At 42.2% G+C, this 26,289-nt stretch overlaps 2 protein-coding genes across 4 annotated transcripts in view; one reads left to right on the top strand and one right to left on the bottom strand.

Moving 5' to 3' along the window:
* Positions 1-20,474, bottom strand: part of mvk (mevalonate kinase) — a 55,919-nt gene extending 35,445 nt beyond the window's left edge. The window contains exons 1-10 of one of the 3 annotated variants that reach the window (XM_083784488.1): positions 20,140-20,474; positions 19,726-19,873; positions 19,170-19,314; positions 17,012-17,167; positions 15,729-15,832; positions 15,173-15,218; positions 14,932-15,022; positions 14,363-14,482; positions 13,982-14,135; positions 10,950-12,341 (exon numbers count right to left, since the gene is read on the bottom strand). In XM_083784488.1, coding sequence (XP_083640614.1) covers positions 12,190-12,341; positions 13,982-14,135; positions 14,363-14,482; positions 14,932-15,022; positions 15,173-15,218; positions 15,729-15,832; positions 17,012-17,167; positions 19,170-19,314; positions 19,726-19,873; positions 20,140-20,217 — 1,194 coding nt within the window. In that variant the 5' untranslated portion in view covers positions 20,218-20,474 and the 3' untranslated portion in view covers positions 10,950-12,189. Of the gene's footprint in view, positions 1-10,949; positions 12,718-13,981; positions 14,136-14,362; positions 14,483-14,931; positions 15,023-15,172; positions 15,219-15,728; positions 15,833-17,011; positions 17,168-19,169; positions 19,315-19,725; positions 19,874-20,139 lie in introns of those variants that run through there. The other 2 variants (XM_083784489.1, XM_083784490.1) reach the window with 2 other exon arrangements.
* Positions 20,475-20,728: 254 nt separating this feature from the next.
* Positions 20,729-26,269, top strand: mmab (metabolism of cobalamin associated B). Its single transcript, XM_083785006.1, has 9 exons — positions 20,729-20,888; positions 21,074-21,132; positions 21,227-21,320; positions 22,455-22,512; positions 24,121-24,193; positions 24,360-24,457; positions 24,567-24,631; positions 24,732-24,791; positions 24,890-26,269. The coding sequence occupies exons 1-9, from the start codon at positions 20,785-20,787 to the stop codon at positions 24,972-24,974; spliced, it is 696 nt and encodes a 231-aa protein (XP_083641132.1). The 5' UTR covers positions 20,729-20,784; the 3' UTR covers positions 24,975-26,269.
* Positions 26,270-26,289: the final 20 nt, after the last annotated feature.

Genomic DNA, 26,289 nt, shown 5'->3' with positions numbered 1-26,289 from the left:
TCTGCCACTGATTGTGCCGGTGGGTTGGCTGGAATTAGCCACTCCTGGGAGTGGCATTAATGTGACGGTGGACGTGCACAGCCGCACGCACGCACACACACACACACACACACACACACACACACACACACACACACAAGGATGGGGTAGGGGTGTTCGTGGTGGGATTGCAGAGAGGGATTCGGGGGTTGAGCGGCAGGCGCCTTTCACACTCCTAATGTGTAATTAGGAACCATTTTGGAGCGCTGCCTTCCACCACTGAAATTAGCTGCCTTTTATTAATCAGGCAGACCGGCACAATGACATGCCGGGTCCCTCTATAATCTACACAAAATGTTGCTCTTAATTACAGAGGGGGAAAGGCAGCACAGAGAGGGGTTGGACCTTGTACGTGATTCCCCTGTGTTAAACTTCCTCTAACTGTAGAGCACAGAACAAAAACCCAGCATCTACTATAGAATAGAATGACAGTACACATAAAAATAAAGAGTTACAATTTTGCCAATCTTCTTCACTCATCTGCTTATTGGTGCAATTTACAGAACCTAATTATATGCTGTTCCTTGCATACAAAGAGTAAAACTCTCACATGAAATACACACACAGTCAATGAAGACATTTGCATTTGTTGAATGTCAGCTCCACTTGAATAAGAGATTCAAAAAAATATTATGTGATTACAAGCACTGGTCCTTTTGAGAGTAAGTACTGTGACCCTGAACATGCTCATCAGTCAGCCCTTATGACTAAAGGATTTGTGTATCCTCTGTGATTGTGAATTAGTTCTTTGCGTAACACAATTGAAACTAATGGAGTGGACCGCAAAATACACTATCTGTATTCCAGATAATAAAGAGTTGCTACCTAATGAATATAACGTGTATATATATATAATATATAATGTGCCGATTTGGAAGTTTAAAGGTATATTCAGTGATTTCACTCAAAAAACCTTAGGTTTCGTTTTTGGCTGTGGGACCCAGCCTTTCTTCCAATCAGGATAGAGAGTCAAAAACGAAACCTAAGGTTTTTTGACCCCCAGGGGTTAACTGGGGACAGGGAGGAACTCCTTATATGGCCAGCACACTCTATAGTAGGGAGGATTATCACAACAAAACAAAAAAATAAGTGATATTTGAATTAAGTGAAATCACTGAATATACCTTTAATTAAAATTAAAAATTAAAAATTCCATTAACCTACTGAATACTAATTTCTTGGTAAAGAACAGTAATCAATAAACTAGTCCACTTATTGAGTGGACTTTTCACAAACATGGCACCATAAATTCACCATTATATGGTGCCATGTTTGTGAAAAAGTTTACTACATCAAATTAACTTTTTGCCAGGTGCTTAAACACGATCTTAGTGGACACTTTTTCATGATTGGCTGCCTCTAAGCCAATGGGAGACTTACCCATAAAACCCATAGTCTGAACTCGGAACGCCGCAACGCAAAGCCCTATTGGATGCTGTTGTGTACGTGTAAATGTAAGCAGCACCAACAATGTCATTTATTTTATTATTTTTTCATTATTATTGATTCGGTTGATAACATTCGAAGCGGGTTATAACAGTATGTACTTACTACTTTCTAAATCAGTGGTAGGCCACCACTGAGGCTTTATGTAATATGTTGGGGCCAGAATAAAAAATGTCGTCTCCTGGCTTTCTGTCCCTCTTCCATCCATTGAGGCATTATTGTATTCAGAGGAGGACCCTCTGCAGTCTAGTATAATAGCCAATAATGTTTACCCCTTCTTTCTCCCAATTTAGTTATTCCAATTCATTCCTCCCCACACATTTCTGGCCACTATTTGCTCACCTGCCAGTGAAGAGCCCCCTCGAGAGGACGTAGTGCCTCTGTCCTACACCTGCCGTTCATCATTCTCCCCAGCATATATACAGTAGGAGCACAGTACGTGCAGCGACAAAGATCATTCACACCCCCTGGCTTCCCTCCCCCAAACACGGCCAATGGTGTTTGTTTATAGACATTCGACCAAACAGAATTTGAATATCCAAATCAGGATACACACGGATCTTCTTCCCAATTCATTTTCGAATTTTTATTAAAAAACGGATCTACGACTATGTCTCCCAGAAATTCTCTCTCATCTAGCAGTCATGATTTTGTTGACTAATCAAACAGATAATTGGACGTGTAAAATTCCACAATATTGTACCACATTGTGTTTCTGGTATTTAACAAAGACCAATTATATATGAACAGTACCAGAGATGTGTTTATAAAAAATGTTATAGGAAACAACATGAAACATCTATTGACAAAAATTCTAGTTGTCAACTGAGTCCCAAACAACTGATTAGTCCGATAAAGATGATGCAGCACTAGTATTGTGCATTGGATAATAAAGACCACTTCCTTGTAAATGAAAGGCACTGCAGTGGGAGGATCACATCACAGGGTCATGATTTGCTGCAAGGCCATGTCTGTTTAAGCATTCAACAGACAGACTGTATCACTGCCAGTCAAACCCAGGACAAAAGCAGACTGAACCTCCCTGGTTCAGGCTATTGATGAGGGCCATTTAAATCATTGCAGATTTCCCTACATATGCTCAAATTAGTTTTAAATGCCCAGAAAAGAGTGAAGACATCTTGGTCACACTGAACGGGGCAGCTATTGAAATAGTAATATGTTCAGAATCAGAATAAGCTTTATTTGTCACACAACATTACAAGTAAGGTGGGTGAAATACTTTGTTGTGCACTGACTCAGTGCAGTTACGGGGGATAGAGACACAGCTGCAGCCATATTTCGGTGCTGCCCACAGCTTCCTTGCATCTCGAGAAGAAAAAAGAAAAGGTGGGGGGTACTGTAGGGGAGGGGGGTGGGGTTATATCTATTCTAGACAATAAGTTGGCTTTCAATGTACATACTGTCGGAATTCCTATTGATTAAGGTAAATAATGTTACAACTTGATCTAAATAGCCTATTGGCTGTTTCGAATAGCTGTCATGGCTAGGGCTAATACTAATTGTAGGTGGTAGTCTAGTCTAGTGAAGACACTCATTGAAAAGCAGCTAGAGATGCCAAGGGCAGTTATGCAAGGACAATGAGCATGAGTGAAACTGTCTGAGAGAAGTTTTCAAATGCACAGATAAGTGCAAACATTATAAAGCAATAATCTCACACCCGTGAATGAAACAGACCTTTTCACCTTTATTAAGGGACCAAGTAAAACGTCCCGCCAAAAATAGCAGTTCTGCATGAACCGTGCAGTCGGTTTTTGCAAAACGTGGCAATATGGTAGAGGGCCATGCCAAACGGTGACTATGAGAAGGCCATTGGCCAAAGGGTGGCGCTATAGCACTCAATTGATGCTCATGAACCGTATGACCGTCTGCAATAAAATGTCGATACATATATGAGTCTCCTCATGACGAACAACTTTCGTGCTCTAACTTTTGACCTCTGACCTTTAGATCACCCGCCATTTTGAATTATGTGAAAAACAGTTAATATCTATCTCCTCCCAAGATATTTGAAATATGATATAATATATAATAATATGATATTATCAAAATGCACGATAACTTCTACTTTGGGCCTATACGGACTTCTTCTGCCCCTAATACATACATGCAGCGTCATATGCTTATGAAACTTTACAGTATGGTAGAGGGGCATGCCAAATAGCACTGAAACCAAACGTACTACAATTGGCCAAAGGGGGGCGCTATTAACCTGACTCTGCCAGATTGTGGCAGTATTGAGTTTACAAGTTCCCTCCTCCTGCCTGCATCTGGGCTCTCTCAAGCGGAAATGATGAAACCGGAAGCAGCGGGACAAAAATCAGATATCTCCATAATAATTTCGAGTTGTAGTCTTGTTAGGTTGAGTTTACATTTGCACTGTGGCACAGCTTCAATATGTCATAAGTCTCGCATTGATCCCACCTCTAGCGGCCCCATACAGCCGCATATCGCTCCGGACAGAATTCGTCCGGAGTACATCGTCTCTGCCCAGAGATTCCAGACTCACCCTTCTGGCAGAATGCAAATGTTGTCCAGCAGGGGGAGTGGTTACACCAGGCTAGGGCGCTATAGCAATCTTTTGAAAATGAAACCTTTGAACAGCCAAATATTCTGCATGAATAATGAATTGTGTGAAACATTCTACATACAATCTATGGACCATTATCTGAAATCCCTGTTGAAGAGAAGTTTGTACGTGAAAACATGAACAAGGAACACACTGTAGTATTGGACAATGATCCCAAAAACCAGGACACATAATTGTTATCAAAAACACTGAATGACATTGCTGTTTACAATGAAACAAGTGATAGTGTTCAGATAGTTCATTCATTAGAGCTCGTGCTTTTGGACCACAAAGTCATGGGTTCAAATCCGGGTACCGACAACTCAGCCTATGAGTCTTCAAGAACACAATTACATGGTCTTCTTTTTCTCAAGTTCAGTCTTCCATGTTTCTATGGCTTATTGTGCATATTTTTCTTATTGCCTTCCGGCTTGGTCCCGCCTTATCGTTGCTTGCAGCTATATTTTCCCTTTATGTTTGTCAATGTAATAAACTGAACTGCTAAGTAAAGCAACAATGAAGGAGTGTCAAACTGATAGTGCTGACAGGGAATAGTTGTACTGCCATATTCTATAGTGAAAACCACAAAATTCACCACACATAACCAGTTATACTGTGTATTACTTTAAAAAGATCCTAGTCTGGCCTGGGCCGTGGTCAAGCGGTCCAGGCACCAAGGCCCTGACGGCGTGTCGTGGGTTTGAGTCCTGATCCCGACGACCTTTGCCACATGTCACACCCCCCCCCCCCCTCCTCAATCTCTCTCCCCATTTGCTGTCAAAACTACTGTAAATCTATCAATAAAAGGCAAAAAGCTAAATATATATATATTCTAGTCTATTAAAATGCATATCTTGCAGCTTGTGGTGAAATTTCAGACTTGTCCCCACCGCCTAAGGAATGTACTGTACTACTGTAGTAGATGTAGCAGCAGCAGCAGCAGCAGCAGAAATAACGATAGTAGTAGCTTTCATGACATTAGTTAAAAAACGTGTTGGCAGAATTATTAATAAGTGACTGAAGAAACTAGCGGCCAGTGGCAGCTTGAAAGTAGAGGCACAACGCACAGACAGTAAACTCAATCCCCAGGGAGCCATGCAGGGGTTTGGGGTATGCGTGTGTGTAGGTATGCGTGTGTGTGTGTGTGTGTGTGTGTGTGTGTGTGTGTGTGTGTGTGTGTGTGTGTGTGTGTGTGTGTGTGTGTATGTGTGTGTGTGGTCATGGTGGTGGGTTGTTGGACTATGCAGTCTTTCTGACCGCAAGTCACTGGGGACCAGACCGGAGGTGCCCGACAGTGCGCTGAAGCCTGAGTTTGACACCTGGGATGTCTGTCATGGCCACAGACACAGACTATGTGACACCTGACAGGACAGGAGTTGAGGCTGTGCAGGTGACAGCAAGAATGAGGGGCATGCAGCTGAACTCAATAATATGCCCTGCACACAGACATTCTAACCCATTTCTCGCCCTTTCCCTTTTCTTTCTCTCATGCATAGTGCATACATGCTGTGCCCTTTTACAATGGATCCAGTTCTGGACAAGTGTTAGCCCAGCCAATTAGTGTTTTCTAATGTGTGGATTAATCAACACTATGAGGCATGCGACAGGCAGAGAAGAGCGGAGGTGAAGGGCTGCAGTCCCAGAGAGCTTTACAAGGAACTCTGACAAACACACTCAGAGGATATATTTCCCAGTCTACATTGCTAAACTAAACTGATATCCAATTATGTTTCACACATCGACAGGCTAACGGGGCGGCTGTAAGCAGCAGGATTGCAGTCAGAATTGGCCAGGCGCGAGGCAGAGAAACTTGGGACCTTGAAGGAGATGTCACAAGGAGGCCGGAGTCAGTCGCTTGACTGAGCGATGGTCCACGCGCTTGCCTGAAAGCATGACATTGCCGAAGGGGGAAAAACACCATTTTATCATTCAGTGCCATTCGCACCCTCTCTCCCTGTCAAACATGCCATATGTCCCCGTCACAGGTCGTCTTGCTGGCTTATCGAGTGTGACAGGGCTATTCACACACTGCTCCCAATCAGACACCATCTCCTGCAGAAAGAAAAAAAAAACGCCACCATAGCAGTGACAGGCTGTCAGGCAGAGGGCACTAACCTCCACAGGGCCTTGGCTGAGAGCCTGCCCATCTGGGGGAGGGGGCAAAGGCTAAGGGTTAGAATGGAAGATACAGAGCAGGCACCCGTGCATGTGCCCGCCACATTCACATGTACTATACAGATCTGTACATGCACATGCAGGTGTCAACTACTATTTAGTGATTGAACGCAATGACTCACTGTGCCGCTTCTTTACAGTTTAAACTTTCACTTTTCAGTGTTTAGCAAATCAAATCAGACAAAATAATAACAAACGTCATATAAACTTAACACTTTATGAGCGAACACCCCCTTTGTTGTCTATATATATATGTGTATTATGTATTGTATGCGTAATGGAATGGTCTTAAGTGCCAGAACTTTCATGCAGGTGGTTATTGGACATTAACAGCCTAGAGTCTAAAGCCCCACTAGCAACGCCTAGAGGCCATGCTGCTCCTTACACCCAGCAGGAGCAAGGTGAATTTAGCGACCGACTATGAAGTGAACTGACCAACATAGCCAAGAGCCCCGCTCTCTCACTAGTGGGGCTTAAAATATTCACTGAAGGATTAACATCCTTCCAATATCCTCATCCAAGCCCAGTACAACGAACGCTGTGTCAGAAAAGCTTGCAGAATCATCAAAGATCCAAGCCATCGCAAACCGGCATAGGCTGTTTGAGATGTTGCCGCTTAGAAAACGGTTACGCAGTCTCAGAGCCACTGGCAACAGACTACTAAAAAGCTTCTTTCTGCATACTATCGGGCACATGAACAAACTGACAAGAACTAGAATGAACCAGGAAACGCTAACACCCTTTGCCTGCCCTTATGTAGCTTGCTGTAGGCCTGTGTTTTGTGTGATGTCCAGTCATTCTTTATCCCTGATTTTGTCTTGTTGGGTCTCCCTTGTAAAAGAGATGCTGAATCCCAATGGGACTTCCTGGTTAACTAAAGGAGAAACAAATATTTCATGCAAACATTTTCAAGTTTCCCTATAGAATGGACTTGACATTTAACTGGTTAACCAGTGGTCAACTTGTCAAACAAGCTATTTGCCTGACAGGAAATGAATGCAGTGCATGAACCTCATCAGAGAGAAAAAGAGCATTGCTTCTCCCTGTGCCTTTCTAATGTAGGCAAATGTTTACTTTGATACCGGAGGATCTCAGTGGTACTTGGCCACTCAGATCCAGACACAATAACACAGCAGATACTGAATAAATTCACTAAGTGAGCAATCAGTGGAAAAGTGGGCTGAAAATTACACTTATTCCCCCGGTGATGATATGCATAGAGAAATAAATCAGAGAGCAAGAGAGGGTGCAGAAGAGCAGGGAGAGAAGCGGTATCACCTGATCTGTCATATCTTAAAAGCGGTGGGATGTGTCACCTCAAGTCTTCAGAAAGAGAGATAGAACCCTCCTGGCACATTTTTATATGAAAGGTTTCTGGGAAATGATTGCTAATCTATGCAAAGAAGCAATCAGTGACTCATTCATAATGCATGAGCAAAGAGATACCAATTTTGCAACGCTTTCAGATTATTAGATGTTATCGTGAATGCAGCAGATGAAATATGAACACTCCTACCTGTCCCATTGTAATTACATGAGTGCAGTGGTCTAAACATGCAGTAGTGGAGAGGAAAAGGTACAGAGACAGACAGAATAGCGGTTAGGTAGGACGGATAGACAGACAAACCAACGGCCAACCAACCAACAGTTTTGTGTCATTATTTATCAACTTAAAAGCTATGGTTTTAAGTACAACTGGATGACACTTTAATGGCCCGTCAATCACACTTTGACATGTGATAACATTCTTCCTCTGAGTCTCTGAGGCCTGATTTATACTTTGTGGTGTGGCATGGTGCACCTAAAACAGCCAAACTACAAGCTCACAGCTTGTTGCATTGTGACACGTTCTGAGCTTGTAGATCTGCCATTTTCTGTGTGTGACACACAACCAAGTAAATAAGGCTTGAGAACATTAAATTCTTGGCTTCCAACTCCGGGAAATGAGAGCCTATTTCTGTTTCAGAGCTTATATGAACGTTAGATGAGTTGTTTTTCAAATTAATGCAGATTATATATATATATGTTCTTTATGCCAAATGTAACTAAATATGGTAACACACTATGGTTTGTAGTAGTGTGACTAAAGAATGAATATTCATTTTTGGATTACTGGCTTGAGATTACTAAATGCAACGAATTATAAATGTGTTTCTAATAGAAGACTCGTAGCTACATCCAGAACAGGCAGACTCTTGTAAACTCTAATCTCTGACTCAGAGAATTTGGTTAGCAAAGCAGAAACGAGTTGCTCCAGAAAGGGATTGAACTTTAGACCTCCTGGATACATGTGTGTGTGTGTGTGTGTGTTTAAGCACAGCCTATCATTAACTGGCCTTGAGCCTTCCCATCTGAGGGACAGACGAGGAATAAAGTGCTTCCTCTTCCTTCTTTTTTTTTAAGCGCACAAGAAGACAGATTTTTTACATTTCAATGTCAACGTGTCTGGATTGCACCTGGAAACCCTGTGAAAAGCGCTGACAGATTTCATGCTTTTACATTCCGAGCAACTTCGGCATAAGGGATTTGCTCTTAAAACGGAGCAGAGCAAGGATGAAGGGTGGTATAAAAATCAATGAGGCTTTTCAAAGGCAAGAAGAAAACCAGGGCCTTAGCCTGCAATTAAACAAGAGAGCTCCCGGCACTAAGGGATGACATACTGCCGTGCAGGTGCCCTCTACTTCACTGAATCAATTACACGATCGATACAATGACATGATACAATTCCACGATGGAAAATGGGATGTGAACTACAGTCACGCTACTGGTGTAATGTGTTTCAAAGCTCTATGTTTACAATAACACTGGTGCACAAGGTCTGGACACCATGGACCAGTTTGACAGACATGAATCACGAGTAGTCCCCCTAGAGCGAAGATATCCTATTCATTCAGTCAGTCAAATCAGCTGAGCCAACATGGCCGACATCTATTCCAACTGATTGTTTATATATAAGGGTGTGCCCCATTCTTTCTCAGCATTGGAAAAAGTCTGCACGTCTACAAAGTGGTGGGGTTAAAAGAACAGGGTGATGTTTCAGCTCTGAGTTCTATGACAGATTCCTCTACATCCCGCTGCCTTAATGGGGTCAGCACTCAGCAGACCCCTGTTACCAACACTGCCAGCCACCCCCTACTTACCTAAAGGGCACACTCCCCCCAGGAGGGTCACACAGCCCATCATCACTGAGAGTTGCAAGCTAGACCCAGCAGGGGCTCCAGAGGTTGATATTGCCCTTGTCAATGGCTGTCTGGGGCCTTGAACAGACTATAGGAGTGTAGGTTCATTGTCCCTGTGACACAGAGCTTCCCCATGGAGCACATTTCCCTTTAATCATGTCAACATACCTCTTCGCAGAGACATGCATCTCAATGCATTGTATGCATGACACACAGCCAACTGAATGCACATAAATACATTTTACACAGAGACAGCATATAGGCCACGCATTGTAATGTCCAGACTTAACTAAAAGAATCACACTTGTGTGAAGTGAGTGGGGCCTTTTATTATGACATCACACAAAAACGTCACGTGACTTCATTTGCCATCGACTTGGCCTGGAAGTTTGTACGGAACAAAATGTCAAAAGAAAGTCCATAGACTTGGCCACACACATGACATGAGGGCAGGACACACAAAGACAGATGTACCTAGCGTCCCTCAAAAATAGGTCGGTGGGATCATAGGGTGAAACCCTGTTAATAATGCTTATTAACAGCAGAGTGATATGGTCAGTCAGGGCTAATTCTGTGTTCAAAGTGAATGGCTCCTGACATTTCATTACAAAATGAATTACACAGGGCGACCCTTGTGTAAAACTGATAGTTAGGGCACATACCACATGGACTCTAATGCCTGAGAATGAGTCCCCGGTTCGATTCCTGACCAGCCGATCTATCTGCTGTATATCACTCCCACTCTCTCTTGGTCTCTATAGTCTACACTGTCGAAAGCTGAAAGAAACAACCCCCAAAAAGAATTAGGATGATTCATCCAGACAAAACAAAAGCGTGCACAGCACACACACACACCCACAAAACGATAAATGATTTGTAAGTCTTCCCTCCCTCCTGGGGACAACTCTTTGAGGTTTGCATACTGTTTTCATTTCATCTCTCCAGTTCTGACATTCTCTCTCTATCCTTGACCCCCTTTCCTCGCTCCCTCTGTTATCTGAAATAATGTCAGGGCCTCCTTAGAATCTATTCATCAGAGCAGAAAGAAGCTGGCGCTGACATTGATAAAAAAAAATACCATCTGTGCCTTGCAGGGGTAAAAGGGAGCGAGAGAGAATGAGAGGGAAAAGAAAGAGAGGGGCTTCAAATGAAACTAGCGCTGCCGTCTCCCTAGCTCTTGTCCCCACCCCCCACACCCACCCCTCGTCAATGCCATTTCAATTGAAAAGCGCAGTGGTAATTAAATTCCAGCAGGGGTTAGGGGCAACTGTGCCGTGCACTGACAGGGGGCTGCCCTGACATGAAGATGACACAATTCAGGAGGACAGAGGGGGCACCAGGCGGAAAGGCAGGCAGGGTGACAAATGTCAGTTTATTCACACAGTGCCAGAGTCGCACTGCTCAATCTTCATGTAAAAGAAATGTGTATGTATGTGTGTGTGTGTGTGTGTGTGTGTGTGTGTATATATATACTGTATATATACACACACACACACACACACACATACACTGAAAATGAATGGATATTCAAAACTCATAAATCCCAAAATGACCTTTTTCCAAAATCAGGGCTATTCTAAAGGGCCTACAGTAAGTTGATATTCTGCTTCCGCAGCAGTCGCAGAATATTTTGTCATGATTAGAGGGATGAGACAAAAAGTCTGTGTGTGTGTGTGTGTGTGTGTGTGTGTGTGTGTGTGTGTGTGTGTGCGTCAGTCAGCACAAATGTAAGAGTGACTCACAAAAGGACGCTGGTTGCTGTTGATCCACAATAAAGTGGAGGTAATCCTGAGGATCCAGAGAATCCACAGATGCCCGCCCACACACACACACGCATGTGCGCTTCTTTATCAAATCAAAAACGAATACAAATGTACATCATGTAATTATGAAGTGAAACCTGGCAAGATTTGCAAAAAACAGACATTGGACATTCAATATTACTATACCCCACTGTTACATATTTGATTTAGACTTTAATGAATAAATGTTAAGAGTTATAGCTAAATTTTAGCTTTTTTTCTTAGAAGCAGCCAACAGGCGTCTTGTAAATAATTGATATGGGAGACTTTCACATCAAATGCATAAATGGTATTCACATTGTATTACTTTATCTCCTGATCAACGATACATTCTCAGAAACATTAGGCAGGAATTGTAAATAACCACTTTCCCTTTTAATTCTTATGAGATCTTCTTTTTACCCATTTGAATTCAAAGACCAGTGCATATTATAAATAAATAACTAATAGATTTATATAGAACTGACTGATTGGTCAACTTAAGAAAGGTTGTTTCTATAGTGTAAAAAGATTACAATGAATTAATTCATTAAATAAAATATTTTATGACTTAATTAACACAATCATCAATCGACCTCTCTCATTCTAGCCTCTAGCTACAAATAAGTCATTTTTGTAACTTTGATGCCATCTACTGGACAGAGAGCCAAAGCAATCACTCCAGCACATAAAATAACATCCTTTTCATTCCACGATTCCCAGTATCGTCCACAAAATGAAAACATCAGGTTGTATCCATTATGATTTGAACCATCAGATTAGATTTTAACTACAACATTCTAATACTGCAGCAATAATCACCTGGCAGACAAAATAATTGATATAATTACAAGTTGCATGATTCATTTCAGCTACCTGTGGAAGCTGTGTGGATCTCAAATAGGTCTTGATGCATTATTAATAAAAGGTCCATAGTCCATTATGTTCGGTTGCTCAGCTGTAGCCAGTTGTGGGCGCTCAGTCAGTAAAGGTTTAAAACTTCCAAAATCTCCTCCTTCACAGAATGAGGGGAATGCTGCTGAACACCAGGGCCACCAATACTCGTTTCCCAGCAGTCAAAGCCAAAGCTTTGCAGGTCCTGTATAGTGTTCTGGATAACTAAGCAATCCGTCTCTACAAATTAAAAAAGGTCATGTCAAGTCAGGGTATAATTGTACATGCAAGTGAAAAAGGGATCACATTACTCATGTCAAGCTAGAAGCTAATAGGACTACAACTGCTGTGGAATTAAAGACTGCAATTCAGAGAAAGTGACTGGAAGCTTTGCAGAGGTGGTTCGCAGCCAGGTGTGACAATGTGAGCTCTGCTGTGAGACGTGAACCTGCAGAGCCCCTCTAGCAGTCTAGCTAACAGCAGAAGGGGACTCGGCAGGAGGTGCCACAACTGGAGCCAAACAAAATATCCTGATCTCTCAACTCAGTAATCCTTAAGATGTATACAAATACGGGGTGTGCTATGAATTCTTTCCTGCCAGAGTTCTGGTAGTCCCCTGCTGAGACATAATAAGGTAGCAAGATAAAGATTTTAGCACTTAACCTGGACACAGTAGACACCGCTGCAGAGCTGTGCTAGTACACAGTAAAATCCACCCCATTTATTTATTTAACGCCAATTTAGTTACATGTGTGTTACTCTGAGTTACAAATGGCCCTTGAGGATTTTACTAAAAATAAATCATGTTGAAAATGTAAGACTAGCATATATATATCACCTCACTTAGGCCCTCATTTATCAACGCGGTTTACGACCAAACTTGGGCGTAAGCCGCGTTGATAAATGAGGGCCTTTGTGTCTACTTCCTTAAAGATGGAGTGCCGTGATTCTTTCCGACCCTAAAACATGATCATCAGGTATTAATATTATATAAGGAGGATTTCTTTTTTCCAAAAAAGTCTACAGTATTTGTTAAAATGATGTGCATGGAGGTGTGACTTTGTAGTCCAGGAAGGAAGTGAGACCACATTTTAATGGCAGGTTTTTGGTCATAAACATGTCGTCATGACAAAAACATCTAAAAAGCCATATTACACACATTAACACCCCAGGAAAGTGTTCATTGTGTCCTAAACATCATTAAAATAAGCTCTGGTTGCAAAAGGGGAGAAGTGGGCCTTTATGTATGCCTGGTTTGCCTGGTGGGTGGTGATACACCTTAACTGAAGTCACACAAGTATGATAAAGGGGGAGGGGTTAGGGGAAGCGATGATATTGTGATGTCACTATATTACTGTTTTTTTCATTGGCACGTTTGACTGTCAAGGTTTCAGCCTAAACTAGCTAAACAACTGAAACTAGTTTGTTGACAATAGTTGCAATAGACAGAGATACAAGCAACATGTGCTAACAAAGAACATGATTCAGGTGCCATTTAGGGGGATTTAATACAACCGTTTTCAGGAAATGTAAAAATATAACCCGTGTTCCAGTGGATCCAATGTAGATATTATTTTGTCACAATCTCTTGTTTACATAAGTGAATGCCATGTCAGGAAAATGTAATTTATTTAGATCACAAAACGTGAAATGGTTCTTGTTATAACAAGAAACGTGTCATGTTATAACAAGATATTTTATTAAAATGTGAAAGGCTATACATGATGCACTTGTTATAACAAGTTATGATAGTTATCACGTTTTAACATGATACGTTATCACATCATAACCTGAAACATGTAATGTTTTACAAGATGTGTTATCATGAGGTTTCTGCTTCATATAAAAGTGAAAAGTAAGTTGCAAGTAAGGTACATTACCAGGTCTTAGGAGGGTTATGCCACACCCCCCTCCTCCAGCACCTGTCAGCTTACTGTGAAGTCCTCTGGCCAGAGTGACACTGCATAGTGTGTCCAGGGCAGTGTGTCCAACACCCATCACATTCAGATGGTGCTGGTTAATGTCGATAAGCTCCTAAACACAGAATTTGACATTACAGAAATTGCAGTTAGTACCTGTGGCTCCATGGGGGTTGAAATAAATTGCTTGGATATAAAATATGAAATGCACATTGAAGTTGAAGACAGTTATCTAAAAAGTATCTTAGCAATTATGGATTCTTATTTTAATCACTGTTATTTAATATAACATATTGGTTCACCACCAAATGATCTTGGCAATACTGTCAACGTGCTCTGTACCTCTAGAACATTGTAGTGTTCTCCTGTGATGGGTTCACTGGTCATGTCTGAGAGGGTTTTCTCACAAGTGCAGGAAATAGCATCCACTGACTCAAGCACAGGGTACATGATAGAAGGAAACTACAAGGAAGGAAAAGGGGGGAAATATTGTTTATTAACAACTTGTCATCCTTGTATCCATAATTTGGTCATGTCCTTGTAAGTGAAAAGGCTTTTCAAAAATGCCGATCTACAAGGTATTGTGTGCAAGTGAACTGTATGCACCGAGCAAACCATGTGTGTGTGTATAGATTGTTAAAAAGTGACTACACAAGTGCTTTTAAATGTTGAGATCACAGCACTGACACCACACCATTGAAGCTCATCTGCACCTCAAGCGGAAATACACACACCTGCTGGTGTCACCACGGCAACAGCACACAGGGGTGCTGTCCTAGAGTTTAATTTAAATGTTTTATGAAGGCATTCTGCATCAGGCACTAGAATGACTGTGATGCTAACGCACTGGAGATTATACTAATTACAGTGTTGGGAAGTAATACACAGAGGATGAAGTAACCATTTTATACCTTGTTCATTTTGTCCTTCACCCCAGCAACAAGTACCTTGGTGCTACGTGGGACTTTCGTGTTTGTGAGGAGGATTCTCAACAATGGCACTCTAGAAATAAGTGTACAGACAGATTATTGAGCTCACAGCAGATTAATATTTACCCAGCTGCTGCTTTTAATGCAATACATAAATGTGATCTCCACTACATCTTAATTGTTTTAAGTGCTCATTATTTCAATTGCAAAAGAATAATAGTACCTGCTCAGCGGTATAATCTTCCCAGACAAGAATCTCAGCATGCCACCTACATGAAGGGAAGTGAATATTAGAACTGTATAATAACGTAAAAGAAATATATAATATATTAATACGATCGCATTACTGCCTGAGTACACAAAGTGTCTGTGGAGATGTAAAGAAGTCAAGATAATTTGTGCGCGCGCGTGTGTGTTTGTAGACAAACTTCTAACTTTTAAAATGCTTTACATGAGGCTTAAAAACACGTTTGAGGAATAACCCATCAAATAAACGTGGAGCTTACTGTAATGCAAGTAGTGTTTTTTATGTCTCCAAAGCACATATTTGCAGAACAGAGCTTATAACAGTCACATATATTTACTTTTAATTCTCACCAAACGTGGCAAAACGCTGTTCAGGCGTCTGCCATGAAAATAGTCTCAATTGCATGTGGCAGTTGGGGCTTTACACTACAGCATAAATGGCCGTAACTCAGTGACCATTACTCTGATCAGTGCAATATAGCAAATCTAGTAGTAATAACATATTTACAAAGCCAAAACGATTCCGTACTTACCCCATGTGCCTACAGCATTGTCCACCCCTGAAGGATTACCATGAATGATCATCTCTCCCTGAAATGCCCAACTGTTGATTAGCTCCATATGCTCCTGACTCCACCTAGATTTACACAAAGTGCATAAATAAAGCACAGAAAACATATAACACCCATAATACAGTGAATCTCATATCCAGTGTGTCTTAATATGTCTCAGTCTCAAACCAAATTATGTGCAGAATTAAGTATGAATATGGGTGTGAATGTGTTGTTTTAATAAGAAGCTTTTCTATGCACAGTGCTCAGTGTTTCCTGTAGGAAAAAGCTTTGGCATGGCACCTGAACATTGATTAATTAATGAATTAATTTGATTAATAAATTAAGATTCATTTGTATTATTGCTCTTGTATTGCTATTGGAGACACTGGGGAGACACTGGGGAGGCACTGGGGGGACACTGGGGAGGCACTGCATGGGGAGGCACTGGGGGACACTGGGGAGACACTGGGGAGGCACTGGGGAGGCACTGGGGAGTCACTGGGGGGACACTGGGGAGACACTGGGGAGACACTGGGGAGACACTGGGGAGACACTGGGGGGACACTGGGGAGACACTGGGGAGACACTGGGGAGAAACTGCAGCCACTGGGGAGACACTGGGGAGGCACTGGGGGGACACTGGGGAGGCACTCAGGGGGACACTGGGGAGGCACTGGGCAGACATTGGGGAGGCACTTGGCAGACACTGGGGAGGCACTGGGCAGACACTGGGGTGGCACTGAAGGAGGCACTGGACATTTCATATCACACACACACCATGATTCACTAGCCCCCTAAAAAATAAAAGCTAAGCATGGCACGGCGCCAAAACCCTGGTGCTTACTCAAAGCGCTTACAAATGTCCATTAATTCATACATTGGGAGGTGAAGCGAACAGTCAACGCCAGCGTCCTCACGGACTCAGGAGCAGGAGCTAATTGGGGTTCAATGTCTTGCCCAAGGACACTTCGACTTGTGGACAGGAGGAGCCAGGATTCGACCCACGGATCATTGAACAACCTGCTCTACCTCCTGAGCCACAGCCACCACAAACAAGTTTTAAATTGTGATGCCCCATTAAGAGCATATACGTATTCTGTACATAAATTGATTCATACATTGCACATGATAGAGAATGGGTCTCAATTGACCATATCACATCACACAGCAGCCATTTTGCTTTACGTCACAGTCGGGTATCATGCTCGCCTCTGTATGACATAAGTTGTCTGCGTGCGAATATGGTCCTACAATGACATTACCTGGCGGTGATGTCCCAGTCTTTGAGAGGAGTGGGAATGGCTCCACTGGCAGAGAGCAGAGCAGCTGCGAGGCACACAGAGAATGCAGCACTTGACCCAAGTCCTGCTCCAGTTGGCAACTCTGACCAAACAGTCACTGTCAAACTGGGCAAATCTCTTAAAAAACAAAGACATTTTTAGCAAATAAGTGTATTTAGTTAATGTAATGTTGTAGTCACTGATTTGTAGTCATCAGGCAGGAAACCACAAGGCGGAATCAGAAGTACTCAAAATACTTCCTGCAATCATAATTTTAGGGCCTACCCAATAAAATCATTGATGCAGCGTAGTTTTGCTGATTCTTTCAATATAAATGTGAGTGTAGTAAGTGTACTTACCAGAGACTATTTAGCGTCTGTATACCTTTGTTGTCCCACGGGGAAATTAAATTTGATTGGGTAGGCCCTAAAATTACAATCGTGGGGACTTATTTGGGTTAAGTTATTATTATTATTATGAATTATTTGGATTCCGCCTTGTGATTTCCTGCCAGATGACTACAAATCATTGACTACAACATGACCATCCGCTCCAGACCGGTTCACACGGCGATTTTGGAACACAGACAAGGCTTTCCTCCGAGATGGAAAGCCTGGTGACGCGAGGTTAGACAAAAGGGCATACAAAAATTGTACGGTTTTGTACCATATTATCATGAGAATTAGTGAGAACCAATTATATGAATATAGGTTGAAAATGGGTGAAAAAAAGAGTACCTTTGTTACAATGGCTTAATTGGGAAATGTAGCTCAAAACCTTATTTCCTTCACCATGTTAGAATTAACATGGTAGGAGCAAAGCAAGTGTATAATATAGTTAACAGAAACTTTCTTAAGTGTCAATGTTGTCTGTCAGGGAAGCTGTTTTGGCCAGACAGGGATACTCTTTTTTTTTTTTTAAGATATTTTTTTGCGGCTTACGCCTTTTTATTGATTTTTTAAGGGATAGAAAGTAGGCTGACAGGAAACGGGAGAGAGATGGGGGGATGACATGCGGTAAAGGCCGTGTCGGGTCCGGGAGTCGAACCCGCGGCACACCGCGACTGGATTACCAGTCCGGTGCCCAGACCGTTACGCTACGGCCTGGGCCAACAGGGATACTCTTAACTAATTGTCCGGCTTCTCTCCCAGGGGACAAACACATCCAGACTTGTTAAAGGCTGCAGTGTGGCCTAGTGCCAGACTCTCATTAGTGGCCATCCTGTCAGAACCCATCACCTCTCTCAGACACAGCAGCACTGTGTCAGGACTGATTAAACCTACCAACAACCTGCAGCTGTAATACGCCTGACGGCCGAGCTACACCAGCCTTTTTACGCGCGTTTACACGCACACGCGAGCCCTGCATACGAGCACTTAAAATAGGACTGGAACCACTTGCGAGTGTGTGCGTATTCGCGTAAACATGCGCTGAAAAGCCTGGTGTAGCTTGGCTGTGAGCATCTTCCCTGTTCCAGATGCTGAAGTCTCCAAAATGTATATTATAGTGTCATTGGCCCGGTTTCCCAAAGGACACCTCTTACACCATGGTGTAAGAGGTATGGTGTTGTATGGTGTTGAACATGCTCAGTTGCCCTCTAGGCCGCACATGAAGCCTGTGTGCGGCCTAATTGCCGACATAGCATAGGACTATGTCCTTTGTTCCAACCTCCCGTTAGTCCGGCCCATTACTAACACTATACCAAATCAGTCTTATGCGGCCACGTAGGTCGCTAACCCTAACCTCAGTCTTAACCGACCATGCCTCAGTCTTCACCGGCCACCTAGGTGGCTAACCCTAACATCAGTCTTAACCAGCCACGTAGGTCGGACTAACGGGATGTCAGACTTATGGGCAGTCCCCAAGAATTACATGGCTAAAATTTTAATTCCGTAATTGAACTGTAATTGACATCATTTACCATCCATTATAATGTTTAAATAAATAAACATAAAAGGCACGTGTACAGACAGACAGATGGAACAAGATCAGAGTTAAATACATGAATTATGGATATCAAAATATTTGAGAGAGATATGTTTTTTTCTCCAAAATATCAGAATTGGTATCGGCCTTGAAGAATCCATACAGAGAGTTAAAGTAAGGTAATACAACTATGATGTTTTAGTTAGCTGCTCACCCTGATCCAAACAGAGAGAGGTACATGTAGAGGAATGATAAGGTGGCCATGGTGCGAGTATCCAGGTTCCCATTAGTAACACCAATAAATTCACGAAGTCTCTTGATAAGTTCAGCATCCAGCTGTTTTACCTCCTTCGTCTTAGCTATAAGAAGAATGTCAACACAAAACAATGAGCAACTCATTTGTAACACGAATGGCATGCAGACATGTCTGTCACCTATGTTTTATGTAGACCGATTTGTAAACTGCATTAGAAAACATATTTGACAGCGAACATGCGAAACCACTTGTTCAAATGCCTTTCATTTGGCCTGTAGACTTGGGACACTAATTATGGTCTAAATGCCAAAGCAATTTGTACACAACAGGGTGTAGAAATATAATCTACTTTACTATATTAGCAATTCAATGTATGACATGTATGAGTCTGATTATCAATGAATATAAAAAAGTGATAAACAATCAGTTAAATAAATTATATCTTCAACAATTCACACACACACACACACACACACACACACACACACACACACTTCACCATTAAAATCCTTACCACAAGAGTCATGAAGAAGCTGCTTCAGCTCGGACAGATCCCAGGAGATGAATGTGTCAATATTTGGAAGATTGATACCAACTTTCCCTGTAGAGCTGGGCTTCATCCATAAATATGTTCTCAGGTTCAAACTCACTGCCAGAGCCACCTATTATGGAGTATTGATTGAGAGTATTATTGATTAAAAAAACAGCAATGCAGTTAACTACCAGGTCATGAAATACATTTGGAAAACATCATAATAGACTTACAGTACAACTGTACAAGTACTCTCACAAAGTCTGTTCTGAGTATGTGTGTATGCAGATGTTGCAGAACTTCTGCAACATCTTTGTTGAGCATTCACTCATCATCGATACGCATGAGCTGGTGATAATTATGGATCCTGACCAACAGTAAATACTGGAAGCTAACCTTTCCATGAACAACTGCATGTTCTCCATGAAGGATAGCTTTTCCTGGAGCAGACACGATGCATTCTTTGACCTGCATTTGTTAAAGGGTAGTCCGTCAGCGGATTCTATTTAACTAACGTTAATCCTAAAAGACAGCTATCATTAGCACGTGTGCCCAAGATATGTCTTCTTCTCGTAGTCCCGCCGTGTGTTCAGATTCAGAATGGCTCACAGCGACAAACTGTTAATAATCACAGCAGCTCTTCTATGGTCCAAGAAAGTGCTGTATTAAAGTCGATCTAAAAGTTACACCTAAAATAAGCCTCCATCCCCTATGCTCCATCCAGTGGCAGTACAATGTGACACTGTGAACTGTCACAAAACAGACAACAGGAAAAGTGACCAACCATACAGAAGCTGAGGAGGAGCTAAATGTGGCTTTGGCTTGCAACATCCAATGAGCGCTTGAACAAATGACACACATTTTACGCTTATCCAATCACAATGGCATGTTTCCCTACGAGGTAGGTGGATATGCTGGTGCCATTGGTCGTTCGATCAAATGACCAGCCCGCTACGCACGGACCATGCATGCAGCTCAGATGCAGCTACGCAGCGCTACGGAATACATATTGGGACAAAATACATTCTACTGAAAACAAACATGGCTTCAATGGTTGTCAAACCGACTCAACTACGTTGCATTATAAGAGCAGCAAAATGTCTAAACCTGAATTGGACAAGGGCTTGCCTTGGGTTTCAGAGAAGGTAGTTACATATGGCAGCACTGTGTTAGATAATATGTTTCACATTATGTTTAAATGTCAGACTCAGGCTACCACATTGGTTGTTACTTGTATGGTGATTATATTATGTCTAGCTAGCTAGCTAACCTGTTATTCAATTTATCCATCTGCACATTTTGCAAACGTTTTACTTTTATTCTTAAACAGTTTTGTCACCGAAGGAGAATGCAAGATCCCTAAAATTTACACCAAAACTGGAGACAAAGGTCGGCTAAAAGGCACCAGTGAACAGTGATGGTAACACATTTCTATTGTAAACTCAAGTCAGATGGAATTAGATTTTATTACATTTTCTCATAGGTTTTTCTAGCACCTTCACAGGAGAAAGGAGGCCGAAAGAAGATCACGTGTTTGAAGCATTGGGAGCTACAGATGAATTGTCATCAGCCATAGGGTATGCAAACTATGCATTATTGTCTCCACCAGGCTGAAGGCATGGGGAGAGAGTATGTTGTGCACTCTGTGTGTGTGTGTGTGTGTGTGTGTGTGTGTGTGTGTCCGTCCATCCGTCCGTCCGTCCGTCTGTTACCAGCTAATATAATCTCCGGCACTGTTAACCCAAAACTTTGCACACACACTCCCTATATGAACCTCTGCCCCGAATTTTCCAGAACGGCCTGTTATAGCACCAGGAGGAAGACATTTGTAAAACAAAATTTTTGATATTACTCATCAAAAATTTGTCCAAAAATCCGGCAAATCGTTACGCAGTATCTCTATAGTCATGTGCTCAAGACAGATCTGTCCGTTATTTCATATTCCATCCTGATTGGCTAACATTGGCTTTCAAAGTTTGCAGGATTGGCCCGTTTTGAACAAAAAGCCGTGCAATTTATATGAAATCCTTCACAGACGTTCCTACTAGGCTGAGGAATATATCCAACCCTTTTCACATTGGCCTGATATAGCGCAACCGACGGTGGATCTTTGCAAAACACATTTTTGGACCAAAATGCCTCAAATCATCCAATTGCCATCCAAGGCGTAATAAGAAATGGCACCCTTTTCACATTTTCTTATTATAGCGCCACCAGGAGGCCACAACCTGACCTGCCATGGTGGAGACTTGTGCCCCGAGGGGCACTTTTTATAGTTGTTGTTGCTTAACCTCGCATCACCAGGCTTTCCACCGCCTCGGAGGAAAGCCTGGTCTCTGTTTCAAAAGTCCGTATGATCCGGGCTGGGGCCGGATGATGTAGTTACGTCATGTTGTAGTATTGTTTTGTTGTCGCCAGACAGGATGAACAGGCGGCGGCAACTTCCTTTTCCCTCTCAATAAAAGCTCTCGCTTACGAGAGCTTTTATTGAGAGGGAAAAGGAAGTTGTCGCCGCCTGTTATTCCTGTTTGTTGTAGGCAAACCATTGCCTACAACATGACGTAAGCATATCATCCGGCTCCAGCCCGGATCATATACCGAAATGAAATGGTGCCCAGGCTAGTTGTTGCTTGCTGTTGTGGTTGTTAATTGTATTTACGGTATGTCACTATGAGCTTTGAATTAATGTCTTTGGGGCTTTAATTGTACAGGTTGGCCAGGGAGTTCTGCATCGAAAAAGGCCATGAGTTCACTTATCAGCTAGACAAGGTTGGAATTCCAATTTCTACCAGTTTCCAGTAGTGCTGACAAATTACATAATATACTTACTAGTAGTTACTACTATCTATTATTAATTCTAAATTTAAGAAACGCTGTTGGTCAGAAAAAAAGTGTCACCTGTCTGATGTCTGAGGCCTGTGTACAAAACACAAATGTTTGGTCAAACCATGTGACTCCCATTGGAAAAGCATTGAAGCGGCCATCAAACACAGACAGAACATAGAACATGATGCGTTCTGCACAGTGACGTAGAGTCCGTGGGGGCCATGGGGCCTTGGCCCCCATGAGGAATTAGACCTTATATATCGGCCCCCATGAGGAATTAGACCTTATATATATTCGCATTGGTTCGTCCCGTTTGTACTGTGCCAGGTCGCGCAGCGCCTGTTCGCGCAATTCTCGTCTTTGCATTGACTTTGTATGTAATCGCGCCGCTCTAACCATCCATCTGAACACACCTTTAACACCTTTTGTCCTGGCCCGGGGGCGGGGGGTGGTGGACCGCGTTGCCTGTCCCCTTGTACATGTGTATGCAGATCAGGCATTCATTATTCTTATCCTGGCCCGGGGGAGGCGGGCCCCCATGACGATTATAAAAACATTTCATCTCTGGTTCTGCATGTGTGTATCAGGCTTGTTTTCGACACCTCCCCTTTTGGGATTAGACCGCGTCTAGCTGTTGCCAGACCTACCAGACAGGCGCGGCCGTTTTCTGCTGTCTGATGGCGTCTTTTCCCGGTTTTTAGACAGCTGGTGGATGGAAATTAAGCTCCACCCACACGTCTAACTGCCCCTGGGGCAAGCGTTTCCGGGAATCTGTCGCGGCAGAGCTTCATTTCCATCCATCAGCTGTCTAAAAACCAAGGTTAATTAAATAAGGTTTGGAAGCGAAGTCTGTGGACTGGAAGTCTGGAAGCGAGTCTGTGGACTCCATGTTGCTCCCTGGAAGGAAAGAAACATGCGCAATAGGCTATATGCAGCCAACACTTCCACGTTCAGCATCCTTGGTCTCAATTGCGCATGTTTCTTTACTTCCAGGGAGCAACATGGAGTCCAACGTACTCTTCTTCGCTTCCTATCCTCTTTAAATAGTCCTTGATAAAAACCCGGAAAAGACGCCGTCAGTCAGCTTCCTTTGGCCACGCTTGTCTGCTCAAGTGTGGAAACGGTGTCTTGCAGCAGAGCCACACGGGGAACATTTCTGGGGGGTGCGTGGCACAGGCAGCAACGGCATTTCGGAACAACATTGAACACGGTTGCCTACCACTTCTTCGTATACACTCCCAAAGCTACATTACCATGACAGCGCAATGACTGCCATCCCGTGCCGTCTGTAAAATAAAATGATAAATACGTAGTACATACAGAGATGCAATGACAGTTAATGACATATCTATCTATCTTATATAATAACATAAATTTTGTGTCAAGTTCAACCCAACTTCCCAAGATCATCCGTTAACAATTCCCTCCCAATCAACGTGATCTATTATATCGCATTACCCACACTGTACATCATTTCCTGTTCATATATTAGAACGGGTAAGGTAAGGCCCTATAGCCTATACTATTAAATGCCTATTTCTCATCCCATAGATACAGTGTGTATTACAAGATGTGGGGTCAAATATTGCCACCCCTTTGTCATCTGCAAGAGAAAGTCACATAAGTAAGTTGCATTTTATTTAGTACAGTGAGTGCATTTAATAAGTTGCATTTTATTTAGTACAGTGAGTGCATTTAATAAGTTGCATTTTATTTAGTACAGTGAGTGCATTTGACTTGTGCCTTGATGAAGTGATCCAGGATCCACCTGCCATGTTTTCTTTGATTAGAGAAAACCAGGTTTTCCTCTCAACCAGTGGTGGACTTGGAAAGCTGGATTGATGAATTCACAGACATACTCCCACCACTCACCAACTTCATTTTACCTGTAAGTAAGCCCAATCACACTGAAACGAGACATGTGACTGTGGTCAGAGTGCAGTCTTTCTTGATATACAGTATGCATCACATTAACACTTGCATATTACATTCCACAGTCTGGAGGCAAGAGCAGTGCTGCTTTGCATGTAGCCCGGACAATCTGTCGGAGAGCAGAGCGCAGGTCAGTTCAAGATCATTCCACCATTATAAATGAATCAACTACGGTATTATATGGTGATATACTGACACAGTTGGCTGACAGCTCTCTGCTCTTATTTCAGTGTTGCTCCTATTGTGCGCTCAGGTGAAGCTGATCAAGATGTTGCCAAGTTTTTAAACAGGTCAGTACATGACTTCTGTGGATTTTTACGCACAATCACAGGAACACAATGTACATGAACCTGATTTAACAACCTTCTGAATTATTCCATTCATTCAGATTAAGCGATTACCTGTTCACTGTGGCCAGATACGCAGCTATGAAAGAAGGCAATGAAGAGAAAATCTACAAAAGGCCTGGATAACTACAACCTGGAGTAACTTTCCTCTTCTACCCCAGATTTGAACCTGGTTTTCAAAAGTGCTGAAATTCTTACCATTGAGCTAATAGAGCCTGCCTGCCTGCTCAGGGGATAGGTTGAACCATCAAGTCATAGTTTGTGTTAGATCCATCCTGTTTCTAGGTGAGACATGATATGTCTCAGAAGAGCAGGATACGTTACAACCACCACAATTGTATAAGTTATATTGCATTATTGCCTTCAGGCTCTATTAGGTGACCTGATGAAGACCTGCAAGGGACATGAAACGTTAACTTTCTTGAACACATTTTTCTACTGTGAGCGAATACAGTGTGCAGACTTAACATCCTCTTTCAAAGTACGTATTTTAGTTCAGCACCTGTACATTTGTTGATGTGCGTGCTTCCCTTTGGACTCTCTTACATAGTGCAGCTTTACCATACAGGTTGGACATTTAATTCATTTAAAAGTTACATAATGCTTATTTTGTTGCCAATTTGTTGACAGTACAAACCAAAATTATGTAATATAAATTAGGATGGAAAGGATACTAGAATATTCTACTCAAGTAGAAGTACTATTACTGTATACTTAACATAAATATTAAGTACAAGTCATTTGTGTTGGAAACTATACACATGGTCTGGTCTCTGTGAAAGGGCCAATGTGGCTGTGACCTCAGCCAATTGCCCAGGGTGTATTCATATGGTTCAGTTGCTCACCCCTTAAGTGAATCCAAAGTGGTGAACCATCTTTTCTTTAAGAAAGATGTCCTCATTGGGCCAGAAGTCTCTTTCTGGGCTCTGTAAATAACAGTATAATTGGCTATACACCCTGCCTTTCCTAAAGCAGTATACTAAAGTTGTTAAATCTGAATTATAGTGTGTACTGCAAATAGTACATGCAACTTCTAAATTACTGTAATAGTATTTGTAAATGAGTTACTTCCACCCCTGTTAAAGTGTTTACTATTATTTTCATTGATAATTTTGCCTTGCCTGATCTACATTGTAGATCATATAATCAGGCAATCCAAAAGTCACTAATGTAGTTGAATTGCAAAAACAAATTCAATTGAATATATTTGAACATCCAGAATAATCGTAATGGTAGGACCTTGAGGGCATGTGATGTAGTGGGCTGTTTCATCCAAAACCATATAACAGCAGTGTTAAAACCCTACATTTGTCTGTACATTAAGTGTGTGTGCGCGTGTTATGCTTTAAATGAAACCACAAATACATCAAATTATATTCAATATATATTATATTTGTTCGTCACAATGGCCAGACCATTGTGAAAATATGCCACTGTGTTG

The sequence above is a fragment of the Protomyctophum parallelum genome (assembly GCF_964188405.1).
Source record: "Protomyctophum parallelum genome assembly, chromosome: 15".
NCBI lineage: Eukaryota > Metazoa > Chordata > Actinopteri > Myctophiformes > Myctophidae > Protomyctophum > Protomyctophum parallelum.
This window is presented reverse-complemented; position numbering and strand designations above follow the sequence as displayed.

Bases quoted from the DNA above. Each gene is read 5' to 3' on its own strand.
- mmab (XM_083785006.1), top strand. From the start codon at position 20,785: ATGGCTTCAATGGTTGTCAAACCGACTCAACTACGTTGCATTATAAGA. The intron at 22,513-24,120 runs GTTGGAATTCCA...CTCATCCCATAG, and splicing joins TCACTTATCAGCTAGACAAG to ATACAGTGTGTATTACAAGA. The intron at 24,632-24,731 runs GTCAGTTCAAGA...CTCTTATTTCAG, and splicing joins TGTCGGAGAGCAGAGCGCAG to TGTTGCTCCTATTGTGCGCT.